Source organism: Lutra lutra, chromosome 4 (genome assembly GCF_902655055.1).
Source record: "Lutra lutra chromosome 4, mLutLut1.2, whole genome shotgun sequence".
Classification (NCBI taxonomy): domain Eukaryota; kingdom Metazoa; phylum Chordata; class Mammalia; order Carnivora; family Mustelidae; genus Lutra; species Lutra lutra.
Window position 1 is genome coordinate 165,843,126 of NC_062281.1, and position 14,143 is coordinate 165,857,268.

The 14,143-nt window shown below is 37.9% G+C and overlaps 1 protein-coding gene across 18 annotated transcripts in view; it reads left to right on the plus strand.

Moving 5' to 3' along the window:
* SCMH1 (Scm polycomb group protein homolog 1) overlaps nt 1-14,143 on the plus strand; it is a 174,321-nt gene that overhangs the window by 37,913 nt on the left and 122,265 nt on the right. For 11 of the 18 annotated variants that reach the window (XR_007126414.1, XM_047723942.1, XM_047723936.1 and 8 more), the window contains one exon: nt 14,023-14,091. Coding sequence is in view for 14 of the 18 variants with exons in the window: in XM_047723942.1 (XP_047579898.1) it covers nt 14,023-14,091 (69 nt within the window). In the remaining 4 variants the exon portion in view is untranslated. Of the gene's footprint in view, nt 1-4,595; nt 4,726-14,022; nt 14,092-14,143 lie in introns of all 18 variants that reach the window. The other 7 variants (XM_047723929.1, XM_047723937.1, XM_047723939.1 and 4 more) reach the window with 1 other exon arrangement.

Genomic DNA, 14,143 nt, shown 5'->3' on the forward strand with positions numbered 1-14,143 from the left:
AAAAATTTTATTTGACAGCAAGAGAGGGAACACAAGCAGGGGGGAGTGGGAGAGGGAGAAGCAGGCTTCCCACTAAGCAGGGAGCCTGACATGGGGCTCTATCCCAGGACCCTGGGATCATGACCTGAGCCAAAGGCAGCTGCTTAATGACTGAGCCACCCAAGCACCCCTTTGTTCATTACTTCAAAGAAAGAAGTTATCCCAGGTTATCCCACCTGGTTTTAAGTTGTAATGGATAAGGAGGAAATAATTGGCCTGGTACCTTGATGTTGCTTCCCATAGACTCACAATGTGATAGAACTTAAAAGGGATCTTACAGATCATGAATGAAGTTCAGCCTCTTTATTTTACAAATGAGGAAAGTAAAAACCAAAGATGATGTTTTCCTGGCTCAGTCTCACTGTAGCCTAGTTGGAACTTGCCTCTCAAAGACTAGTGAGAAGGTATGTAAAGTGCCTTTAGTGGTGCCAGTTCACAGTAGCTGCAGAAATAGAAGGGAAAGAAGATGATGCTGCTGTTATTTCTTCTGCTCACATCACATTTCTGCAAGCCTTCAGAGGAAAAGTCGGTATTGTAGAAATATATGCCGTCCGTGCTGTAAACCTAAAGTTGTGCAGTGTTGAAATGATGAAATCAGGAGGTCCATACCCCGATAAAATTGCAGGATATCATATTTGGAACCTTTTAAGGTTACCAAGTCCAACTTCCCTCTTCCTTCTCATGATTTAATACTTCCACCAAGAATTTATCTTACCTTTGCTTCCATACCCTCCATGATGGCAGATTCATACTTTTCCTTCTCAGAATTTATCTGATGGTTGGATACCTCTGGCTGCCAGAAGGTTCTTCTAGTAATGAGCTGAAACCTGTCTACCTGTATCTTCCACTCACTAGTCCCTAGTTCTGTCCCTCAGCATACTATTGAACAAGTACAGTGAGTCTCATCTCTCCTCTACATGAGGACATGCTGGGTATTTGCAAACAACTCTCCTGTTTCCCGAGTCGTCTTTTCTCCTGGTTAAGCCTCCACAGTTTCTTGAACCTTTACTCTCCTCATTGCTTTCCTTTGAATAGATTGTGTGCCTATATCTCATTCAGAGTGTAAGGTCTAGACTTGAACATAAAACTCCACCTCCAAAGTGTTCTGACTGGCAGAGTAGATCAGCCAGTACTGTTAGGTCCTTTTCTCTGGATAGTGACAGGAATGATGGTGCATTACTTAGTTCATGACATCAGATCCATGTAAGTCTGCCAGAAAGTATGATGTGATACCACTGGTTCACTAAATGTCTTCCTTGTTCAGGAAACAGGAGCCAGAAGATTTGTAGAAAGCATTAGCCTCGCTTATGCTCTGGATCCCACCTCTGTAAGCCTCTGGAAAGGGTACACATTATACATAGTTGAAGTCTTCTAGGACTGCCTGCAAGACAAAGGGAGTTATAGCCTTTCTGCATTTTCATTAGCCATTGCGTGCTGCTTTGCTTAAAGGAAATACTGATGTTATGTGGGGGTTCTTCTCTCTGTGTGCACGTGCAGAGATGGATAATTGCTACAGAGGGAGTGGGGGAGGGATGATTGCCAAGGAGAGATCTGTTCCATCTTCTTTGTTCACATCTGCTGCATGCACAAGACAGGATTTATTGCTCTCTTCGAGAAGGGGATTGCCTAGCTTGCTTCCCCTTCCCCCTCTTCTGGCAGATCATCCCAGAGGAATATTATCTCATCACACCTCTCTCTGAACAGAGTAAAAGTCAGTGAAGGAGAGCTGGAGGCAGAGAATCAGCTAAAAGGCACTAGGAATAGTTGCTAATAAGAGAGAGTGGCTAATCAGTGGTACATTCCAGACTAGTCCCTTGTCCTGCCTCCTCTGTAGGTTGTCCTCCGTGGCCACAGTGGGGCAGGTGTTCTCCTCCCAGCTTTTCCTTTTTGATCTCTGTGCTTATCGGCATAGGATTATGGTTTATTAAAATCACAACTGCTATCTAACATTGAAAGAGTTCTGTCTCAGTGGGTTTTCAGAAGTACATTTGATGTGTCTTTTTTCTATTTTCCAGTTTCTGAGAAAAACATCCCTTCTCTTCTGTCCCTTCTTCCCTTCCTCCTCACCCCCCCCCTCATTGATATGTGCATGTAAGCCTGCATTACTTCTTTTGTGTTTTCCAAGCTCTATGAATATTTAAAACATGGTACCTTTGGACATCCTCCATTTAATCTAGTTTTGCCTCATTAAATCCCAGACTGTGCTTAATATTAATTTGGTGTCCAGATCAAGCTAATAAGCCTCAGTGCTTCAGTTTTTACCTTAGTAAGGTGGGTAGAATATCTAAGTTAGGCTATTTTATGTTAGAAGCATTCGTAAGACTTCTTTCTTGTATTTTTGTCTTTTTTTTTTTTTTTTGGAGAGAGGCAGTGTAGTTAAGAGCATAGTTTAGTTTCAGATACTGGCTTTTCTACTCGCTATACCCTTTTAGAATGTTACTCAACCTTTCTGGGTATTATTTCCTCATTAGGTAAAAAGGAATAATGATACCATACTAAGTGGTATCACACTGATGATGACTTAACAAGACGGTTTTATTGAAATAATTAGTACAATATCTGGTACATAGTAAACACTTAAAAATAATAGCTATATAATGTTAATAATAAATCTTGTTACTATATAAGTAATAGTTTATAACTAAATTTTTTTCTTAACATATGAAGAATTTCTTTTACTTTTCCTTGCTTCAGGGGATGGACTATTATGATTGTTTTACCATGTGTTGAAAGGATACTTCCATTGACTTGTAAATTTTCTGCTACATATTTTTTTTCTCTCAAGGGTTTCTAGAAATACCAGAATCTTTACATCCTCTAGATCTTGTATTATCCACTGTAGTCACCACCAGTCACATATGTTCATTTAAATTTAATAAAAATTAAATACAAACAAAAATGGAAGTGTTCAGACACACTGGCCACATTTGAGGTGCGCAAGAGCCACATGTAGCTAATGGCTGCCCATTAGATGATACAGAACATTTCTGGCATCAAAGAAAGTTCTATGGGAAAGCACTGCTTTATTTTACTGGTCTGTTAAGTTGTAATCTTTTCTCAGAAATCAAAGAGGCTATATTTTTTAGGATGTTCCACAGATTTCCCTCTTAATGTTTCAGGGCTCCAGACATGCGTTTTGAGGATTCAGGTTACTCTTCTTATTCCAGAACCTTTTAATGTCATTACAGTCTTTTGGAATAAATAAATACACTTCTACTTCCCCCAAGAAGATTGCATTATGGTAATTTTTTAAAGGTTCCAGTCCACAGTACGAGGAAGCCAGGGGGAGAAAAGGAAAAGTAGAAGTAATTCTAGCAGATATTCCTTAGAGTCAATACTCAAAAACTAAGTATTTGAATCCTTAGAGACTAACTAGTAATAGGAGGCTCTAATGTCCTGTGTCCTCTTTGTAAATACATTGTATGACTTCAGGATCTTAGTTTTCCCTCTGAGAAAGCTAGCAAACAGCAAGTTTTTCCTTAATGCCTATTAACTGTATTATGTGCTTTTAAAGCCATTTTTTTCATTTATTCTTCACAAAAACCTAATAAAGCAAGCAGTTGGGATTATCATCCCTATTTTACTGATAAGAAAACTGAGGCTCTGTGCAATTACGTTAGTTGCCTAAACTTTTTAAGAGAACATAGTCTTTAAGGGAAAATACATTTGACATTCAAAACAGGGTAGAATTTTAACTTCCAATTTGGTATTTGTTTTGTTTTGTTTTAATTTTGTTTTGCTTTATTTTACTACCAGTCAGACTATGGTAAAAGAAAGAGTAAAGATTCTTTAGGGCAATGTGGAAACTGAATAGTGTCACATGAAGCAGGCCCTAAAAGAATGACTAAAGCCTCATTTGTCCTATGACTGTGTGTGTGTTAGGGCTAGGTAGCTTAAACAACAGAAATTAATTTTCTCACAGTTTCTAGTCTGGAAGTCCAAGATCAAGATGCTAGCAGGGTTTGTTTCTGGTCAGGCCTCTTCTCAGCTTATGGACAAGCACTTTTTCAGCCACGCCCTCACCTGGCCTTTTACTCTGTGGAGAGAGAAGGAGAGGGAGGAAAGAGAGAGATCTCTGATGTCTCTTTCTCATCTTATAAGGACAGGTTAGGGCCCCACCCTTATGACCTCATTTAACCTTAGTTACCTCCTTGCAAGTCCTATCTCCAAATACAGTCTCATTGGGAGTTAGGACTTTAACATAGAAATTGTGGGGGAGCACATTCAGTCCATAATACCATGTTAATGGATTTTTAGTATCTTTTGAGTTTTTGGCTTAACCTGGTTAGTTGGAAATTATATTTATATGCAGTGTTTGCATGGGACCAAATGTAGCAGATATCCGTATTCTTGACTTCTGTGAATATTGGGGCTTAGTTAAATTAAACCAGTGGTCCTTGGTATAAGGTACTGTCTAACCCTGAGATACTCTAATAACCAAGTAAGATTTATCTAAATGTCCTACTTTTTAAATAATGTAGCCAGTTTTTAACACTTACATCTCAGTACTTTAAGGGGTAATAAGTGTCCTCCTTCCTCCCACCCCCATTTTACAGATGGAGAAATTAACATACAGAGAAACTGACTTGTCAGAGGTCAGAGTAAGGTATTGGTGGATCCAGGGATAAATCCAAAACTTCTTAATTCCCTGACCAGTTTTAAGTCCATTGACTATGCAGCCTAGTGGTAAGTATCTTTTTACCCTATTCTGGAATTAAGAGGGATTAAGAGATTTAGTAAAGATTGGTTCTAAGGAATTCCTCACTACTAATTATATCATTCATTATCCATTTCTTTTAGCCACGATGTCTTTTGTCATTTTGTCATCAATTTTTCAGGTCATAGAAGGAATTGAAGTTTTGCGTTTTAAATTCCTAAGGATACTCCTGTAACAGCTCAGCCACACATGAGATTATTAAGAAAATAAAGAAAACTATTATTTAATGAATTTGTTCTCTACCATGTTAGACACTTTGTCTAGCGTTTAAGTATTTAAATGTCATTAAAACTTAAACATTTCACGAAGGTACGTATTCTTGCTATTTTTATAGTGATAGTTTTAATAGTATTAGTTAATAAATTTAATTTAATAAAAATAATTTAATAAAAACAACTTATAAATTTCAGAGTTTAGATTCTAAAGAAAATTTAGAAGAAACTAAGAACCTTATTGAGAATCTTTAAATACAGAAACTAAGAACCTTATCAAGAATCTTTAAATATAAAAATCTCTATTTTAGGCATAAGTTTCTGTTTTATTATATCTTATCCCTTTTTTGTCCTTTGCTTGGGATTTTCTGAGGTGGGATGATTTGTCTTATCTGAGATTAAGTTAAATTTGCTCTTCTACTCGCCACTAAAATCACAAGAGTTTCTCTAAAGCCTTTTCTTCTATCCCTACATCTAAATAGTTAGGATTCTTTTAATTACTAGAGAGGTTGAAAAACTAAGCCATGTGAAAAGCAAGGGTGTATTGAGCCTTCAGAGCTAAGGTCCCATAAGCCACTAGTATATTCTCTCCTCTGTTGCTCACCTCTACTTCTCTGCCGGTTGGCTTCTTTTTGCTCATTGTAGATCTACTTTCTCTATTATAGTAAAAAAAAAAAAATACAGTCACTGACATTGACCACATTTTACTTTTCTTAGCATACCCCCCAACATGCCTTCCGCTCCAGCCACATTGGACTACAGTTGCCCAGCATGGCACTGTCCAACAGAAATAGAACGCAAGTCACATATGTAATTCTAAATTTTCTAGTAGCCACATTGAAAAAGGTAAAGAAGAAACAGAGAAGTTAATTTTAATAATATACTTTATTTAACTTAGTGTATCCAAAATACTATTTTGACACATAACCAATATAAAAATACTTGATGAGCTATTCTACATTCCTTTTTTTCATACTCAGTCTTCAGAATCTGGTGTATGTTTTGCAGTTATAGCACATCTCAATTTGGACACCAAGTTATGTCAGAAATACTTGATCTGCATTTAGATTTCAACAATTTTCAATTGAAAAAGTAGATACTCATACCCAGTTTTATTCCAGACAAGGTAGGGGGTTGGGGTAACTGGGTGATGGGCATTAAGTAGGGCACGTGATATAATGAGCACTAGGTGTTATATGCAGCTGATGAATCACTAAATTCTACCTATGAAACTAATAAAAAAAAACTTCCCTATAACTGTATTGAGTGTCAGTTATGAATTTAAATTAATAAAAAATGAAAACAAAATTAAATATTCACTTCCTTAGTCATACTAACTACATTCAGGTGCTGCATATGGCTAGTGGCTACCATATTGGACAGAGCAGATCTAACATAATGCTTCATTGCGCCATTTCTTTCTTTACATTATTCCCTCTCTATGATATACTTTTCTTATTACTCCATCCCCAAGACTCAGTTCCTTTTCCATGGCCTTAATTTCTTCTCCCACCCTCTCCCCAGATAGAACTGGCTCCGCCCCTCTCCTTTATCTTCTTAGCCCCTGTATACTTTTAATGTAGCACCTATAATTCTTTATCACACTTACTTAGGTATCTTTCTCCCTCTTCTAGACTGAAGGGAGAGTACCTTGTTATTTTTTGAATCCCCCATTACCTGGCACAGGGCTGGAACCTATGTGTAGTCAAAGAGTTTTTGTTTAAAGAGTGAATGAATATAATTTCAATCTGGAAGTAGGAAAGGCCTTAGAGGGTTATTTTGAAAATAGCAAATTGGAGGGGCACCTGGGTGGCTCAGTCAGTCAGTGAAGCATATGCCTTTGGCTCAGGTCGTCATCCCAGGGTTCTGGGATCAAGCCCTGAACTGTCAGGTTCCCTGCTCATCAGGGAGCCTTCTTCTCCCTCTCCCTCACTTGTGTTTTCTCTCTCTCTCTCTAATAAATAAATAAAATCTTAAAAAAATAAAGTAGTAAATTGGAAATAGAATTTAAATGTCAAATTGAACAAGATTTAATTGGAAGCAATTCACTGTCTTTTAAATCTATGACATTATATTCATTCATTCATTTCATGGACTGAAACACATGAGATGTAAAGGAGAATGAGACATAATTTATACTGCTAAATAGTTCATAGTTGGGATGTTTGCATGTGCTCAAACACACATACACAAGGTGTGGATGCATTGCTATCTCATAATATTGTTTGTTCCTTAGTGAAATAGAACTCCAGGATTGAATAGGATCTTAGAAGTTTATGTAATTAATCCCTTTCCAACCCATAAATTCCTTCTCAGCTTGGAAAAGTTTCAGCATCTTTGGTGATAAGTGGCCATCTAGCCTTCTGCCTATACTCTTTAGAGAATGAGTAACTCGTCCTCTGCAGGATAGTTCTCACTGCCAGGAAGTCTCATTCTGAAATCTGCTTCCCTGCAATGAATGCTGTTTCAGATGCCTCCAGTCAAAAGATCACATTTTTGGAACCTCTGGTTTAGAATGTCAACTTCATGAGTAGGAGGAGTTTTTATCTGTTTAGTGATCTATCTTCGGTGCCTACAATAGTGCCTGACAAATAACAGATAATACATGTTTGTTGAATTAATAAGTTTATAGAAACAGGATTCAGGCATTAATTCAATTCAGTTTTTTATCTGTGAACTATTACTGCGTATCTTTCATTGCTGTTGCCTGACCAACCATTTCCCCCCATGGCACTGTTAAACTTTCTGAGCCCCAGAGTCTTATTCTTCACCTGCAAATAGATACTGCTAATACCTGAGATGATCTGTATGAAAATGCCTGGTGCTGGGCCTTGTATGTGGTAATGATAGGTGTTAGTTGAATCTGAGATGGATTTGGTATGGTAACCTCTGAGCCTCCTGACATCCCAGAAATGCAAGTCCATTTTTTTATTAATTGAGTTTTTAAAATTGTGATAAAAGGGGCACCTGGGTGGCTCAGTCAGTTAAGCATCTGCCTTCAGCTCAGAGCATGACCCCGGGGTCCTGGGATCGAGCCCCACTTTGCAGGCTCCCTGCTCAATGGGGGCAGAGATCTGCTTCTCCCTCTCCCTCTGCCCTTCCCTACCACTCATGCTCTCTCTCTTGCTCTTTTTCTCTCTCTCAAATAAATAAATAAAATCTTTTAAAAAATTGTGATAGAAGACATAAACTTGAAATATACCATTTTAACCATTTTTAATTGTAGTGGAATTGAGTACATTCACATAGATGTGCAGCCATTTCCACCACCCATCTGCAGAACTTCTTTCATCCCGCAACACTGAAACTGAAACTCTGTACTTATTTAATGATAGCAAACACATTTTTAATATTAGCCTAGGTATTGAAATAGTAAATCTGAATGGAAAAAATTCCAAAATCAATATGTAAATGACTACTCTATTATCTGAAATTTTCAGTGATCTATTTTAAATTATTCTTTATTTAGTATAAATAATTGATATCTAATTATAATGAATTCTGTATCTAAGTATCCATTTATGTGTCAAAATTGTCTTGGTGAAAGCGTGCATTTAAACATTGACTTCTTAATATGTGTGATTTTCTCACATTGCATAACTGTTTCTGAGTTTGGTAAAAAGACACTGTTCTTTTCCTGTTGTTTTTTTCCCCCCCTTTTTTCTTTTTTTGAGTGCTTGCTGTGTACCAAGCCCCAGGAATACTGACTAGGTTAGTAGCATTTAGCTCTAACACTGTGGAGCAGGTATAAAAGTGGGAGATAGAGATGGTGCTCTGCTTAGGGATGTTGCCAGAAAGCCATTAGAAGTAACATTTATCCTGGACCATGGTGAATAAATAGGAATCTTCCAAGTAGAGAAGTGGGGTGGGGGGTAAAGTCCAGATACAGAAAGTGGTATGGCATGTCTGTTATGGAGACAGTTTGGGGTTTGATCTTTGAAGACTTTTAAAGGAATAGTGACAAGTTTAATCTGTATTTTAGAAAATGAGTGCTTGAGTATGGATTAGAGAGGGGTGGGGTCCCACATGGGACTGAAGTAATTGTTTCTGTCAGGCAGGTGAAAGAGAATGAAATCTTAAACTCAGAATAGGAGCAGAGCAGACGGTAATTTCAGAGGGAGAACTGACAGATTTTGATAGCTGGTTGGATCCAGAGGACGAGAGAAGACAATTAAGGAGGACTCCAGGTTTCTGATTTGTTGCTGTTAACTGGGAGAAGGATGACCAGAGAAGAAATAAGAGAGAGCATATGCCTGAGGAGAGAAAATAAAACTGGTTATTTAAAAATAGTAGCTGCATATCATAATGTATTTTGAAACATGGCCATTAATCTTAAAATGTTTTGGGGGGAAAAAAAACGAGCTCCTTTTCTTTTATGTGTGGAATTCTATCAGAGGCAGCATTCTGTTCATTTAAGAATTTCATTCATTTAAGAATTGATTGAAGAATTGAATTTAAGAATTGATCGATTCATTTAATTCATTTAAGAATTGATACAGGAATGATTGCCTAATCTACTGAGTAATTTATGGTGATGCTTAAAAATTAAGTCATTTGTATTGAATGTAGTTGTTGTCTCCTTTTCTTCTCTGGGGGACTGCTTTCCAGGTTCCACTTGTTTGTGTGAGGAGTTTCAAATATTTTTTCTCAGAAGTTCCTTTTTCATTGTCTTGTGGGGCCTTATTTGATGCCTTTATGCCAGTTAAGTTTTTTAATTATTCTGTTCATTTTGCTTCATCATTGAGTCTGGTTTCTTTTTTCTCTTTACTAGAATGTTTTTTTCCTAAATTGTATTGGTTGCTTTTGAATTGTTTTATTAGTTTTATTAGTGATCTTGTAGCCTGCTTTCTATTTATTGTGGCTCCTAAATCTGTTTTGTGTATACCAGTAGCTCATCTTTACATAAGGAATAGAAGAGTGAAAACTTGTACATAAATGAAATATATATTGTATATTTAATTTTTAAGACTATGTTCTAATTATTAAAATAATTTTTGAAAATTTAAATATAAATTCAGTTATACCCTAATATCTTTTGTCTCTGTCAGCAATTTTTTAGCCTGATCAAGTTTGCAATCTTTATTCATGATTTAGAGAACAAACGTGGCAGTTACTAGAAAGACAGGGGACATCCAACTAGGAGAGAAGGCAAACACTTAGGGTGGAACACTAGCCAATGTGACTGGAGTGTAGTGGAAAAGGGAAAAATCTTATGGGCAAGATCAGCCAAATACTGCATAGCTGGGCAAGGCACCCTTAGCTCATTGGGGAGCTGTTGGGAAGCCATGCTTAAGCAGATGTTTTGTGTTTTTAAATGCTCACTCTGGGGCGCCTGGGTGGCTCAGTGGGTTAAGCCTCTGCCTTCGGCTCAGGTCATGATCTCAGGGTCCTGGGATCGAGTCCCGCATCGGGCTCTCTGCTCAGCAGGGAGTCTGCTTCCTCCTCTCTCTCTGCCTGCCTCTCGGCCTACTTGTGATCTCTCTCTCTGTCAAATAAATAAATAAAAATCTTAAAAAAAAAATGCTCACTCTGTGGGGATGTGGGTGACTCAGTCCATTAAGCATATGACTTGATTTTGGCTCCTCATGACGTCAGGGTCCTGAGATCGAGCCTTCCTTCCCCCTCCCAACTGGACTCCGCACTCAGTGGGGAGTCTGCTTGAGGTTCTCTCCCACTTCTTCTCCCCCTCCCTTCACTCTCTCTCTAAAATAAATAAATAAATCTTTAAAGATAAATAAATAAAATGTTCACTCTGAGCCCTGTATGGTGAATAGGTTGGAGTAGGCCAAGAGTGGAAGCAGGAATTCTAGTTAGCAGGCTGTCCTAATGGTCCAGGTAAGAGGGACAGTGCCCAGAACTGGAATGTGAGCCATGGGATGAGAGTGGTAAATGGGTTGGGGACATGGTCCAGCAGAGCTTACTGAGTGGATGTGAGTGTGAAGGAAGTAGAGGCATCAAGGATAATCTCAGGGATTTTTGGCTTGAGCAACTCAGTGATGGAGATGCTGTTCACTGGTTTGGAGAAAACAAAAAGAGGAACAGTCTTCCCCAAACCGATAAATGGCATCTCCAGCACATATAATTTCACTCATATGTGGAATTTAAGAAACAAAACAAATAAGCAAAAAGGAAAAAAAGAGAGAGAGACAAACCAATAACAGACTCTTAAATGTAGAGAACAAGGTGATGGTTACCAGAGGGGAGGTAGGTGGGGGATGGGTGAAAAAGATGATGGGGGTTTAGGAAGACACTTGTGATAAGCACTGCGTGATGTATGGAAGAGTTGAATCACTATACTGCACACCTGAAATTAATGTTACACTGTATGTTAACTAACTGGAATCTAAATAAAAACTAAAGAAAAAAGAAGAACAGATTGGCAAGAGATAGCATTCTGTTTTAGCCACGTTAAGTTTGAAGTGTCTGATTTGATAACCTTGTAGAGACAGCCTGTAGGTGGTCATATACATAAGCATGGAATTCCAAGAGGAGGCCAATATATGAATGATCTCAGAGGAGTAGTAAACAGAAAAACCCTGTTTGAATGAGGAGATAACGTGAGGAAGTGAGGAAGCAATGAGTATAGACAAATAAAATAAATTTCCCTGAGAAATTGAAGGATAAAGCAGGAGGGATATATGTGGGATTAAGAGAGGGGAGGTGTTCTTTTGTTTTGTGTGTTTGGTTTTTGTTTTGTTTTGTTTTTTATGTTTTTATTTTTTATTATGTCTAATTAGCCAACATATAGTACGTCATTAGTTTTTGATGTAGTGTTTAACGATTCATTAGTTGTGCGTAATGCCCAGTACTCATCACATCACGTGCCCTCCTTAATACGCATTCCTGGTTACCCCATACCTGTACCCCACTCCCTTCTGTAACCCTCAATTTTTTTCACGGAGTCCAGAGTCTCTCATGGTTTGTCTCCGTCTCTGAATCCTTCCCATTCAGCCTTCCCTCCCTTCCCCTGTGGTCCTCTGCACTATACCTTATATTCCACATGGGAGTGAAACCATATAGTGATTGTCTTTCTCTGCTTGACTTATTTCACTTAGCATGATACTCTTCAGTTTGTCTATAGATGATGGAGCAGTAAGGATGCAGGTGCAAATGGTCTATTAGAAAAGAAATACTTACAAAGTCCTTGAGAGGATGAGAGGAAATGAGAACTGGAGCATTCCCTTTTGATAAAAACTAGGCACTTCAATAAAAAACAAAATAAAATAAAATAAAATAAAAAAAAAAAAACTAGGCACTTCATCCACAGCAATAGGAGAGCAGTCAGATAGAATGATGGTGAGTAGATTTATTCATTCACTAAACACTAACTGAGGACCTGCTCCTATACGGTACACGGGGGATATAGGACTAAACATGATCAGGTCTGTACCTTCCTGAAAATAGTGGCATATAGAAGGTTCCTATCCCTTATTTCTGTTTTCTCAATGAACACTGAATTAACATCATCCCTAAGAGTAAAGGTGAGGGGGGGAATATTTGGAGTATGAGGTGAGGGAAAAATATATGAATTTTTTTTGAAGGTGGAAAAGCAAACACAGTAGGGAAATGTGGTATGATTTCTAGATGGTGTTAAGTGGCATTTGAGAATTATGGCCATGAGTTTAAAGTGAGACCAGCAAGCTTGCATTTGTTTGTCTTTAGTACTTGTGAGCAGTTGGGGTAGGCGTGGTATATAGGTGGATAAGTGGCTTTAATCAGAGTTAAGACTGAGGCTTTGCTAGGCAAATATGACCCTCCCCTTCCCCCCCCCCAAAAAAGAAGTAGTGGAAGGGAGTTAAGAGTGTTTGCCCAGGAGTGTTTTTAATGAGGGACGATGGGATCTAAGTTGGTTAAGAAGGGAAGTAAAAACGTGATAGGTAATTGATGGTGAGAAAGTGGTAGGGTCAGTAGATTAAAGTTTCAAACAAGGAAAATGTATTTACATTATATAAGTAACTTATCCTCTTTATAGAAAATGCAAAAATAAATGAGATTAGAAGATGGGGGGGGGACAAGACCATCCCCTAACGATAACCAGATGTTTATATTTGCTATGTTTGCTTCTTTTTTTTTTTTTCTAGTGATAACTTTGTAGGGTTGTATTAATTTGCTAGGGCTACAAAGATTACAGACCTGGTGATTTAAACAGAAATTTATTTTCTCATGATTCTGGAGGCTAGAAGTCAGAGATGAAGTTATAGGCAGGATTGTTTTTTTCTGAGGCCTCTCTCCTTGGTTTGTAGATGTCAGTCTTCTCCCTGTCTTCACGTGGTCTTTTCTTTGTCCCTGTATGTGTCCAAATTTCCTCTTCTTTTAAGGACACTAGTTTTATCAGATTAGGGCTCACCCCAATGATATCATTTTAATGTAATTACTTCTTTATAGGCTCTGTCTCCAAATACAGTTACATTAGAATGTCGGGGGGTGGTTGGACACAATTCAATCCATAGCAGGGGTGTACTTTGTTTTCATAACTACGATTATTTCATGAATATAATTTTTTTTTTAAGATTTTATTTATTTGTCAGAGAGAGAGGGAGAGAGAGCGAGTGCAGGCAGACAGAATGGCAGGCAGAGGCAGAGGGAGAAGCAGGCTCCCTGCTGAGCAAGGAGCCCGATGCGGGACTCGATCCCAGGACTTGGGATCATGACCTGAGCCGAAGGCAGCTGCTTAACCAACTGAGCCACCCAGGCGTCCCATGAATATAATTTTTGACCTGATATTTTATCAGATAACATCATATCTTAAACATTTTCCTATTTTGTTATGTCGCCTTTGTAAAAATTTAATAGCTGCAAAATATTTTGTCATGTGATTGATGTGATATCTTAATCAGTCTTCTGAACATTTAGTTGCCCCCCTTTTTGTTATTACTAAACAAAAATGAAGCTTTATAAATAAAACCTTTTTTTTCTGTATTTTGGAGCATTTTCTTAGTATACAATCTCAGAAGTGGATTACTTTATCAAAAACTATGAAGACCTACTCTTAACTTAGAGAATTATTGAATCTTGCATTTCCTTTTCACATGACTGTCTTCTCTCTTCCTGCAGAAATAGACTGGAATGATGTTAGAAAACACAAATATGGTCACCTTTCAGAGTCTGCATCCCAATATCAAGGTAAGGAAATAAAAACCTCTGTGTACATGGAAAAATTTAATCTGACATCTCT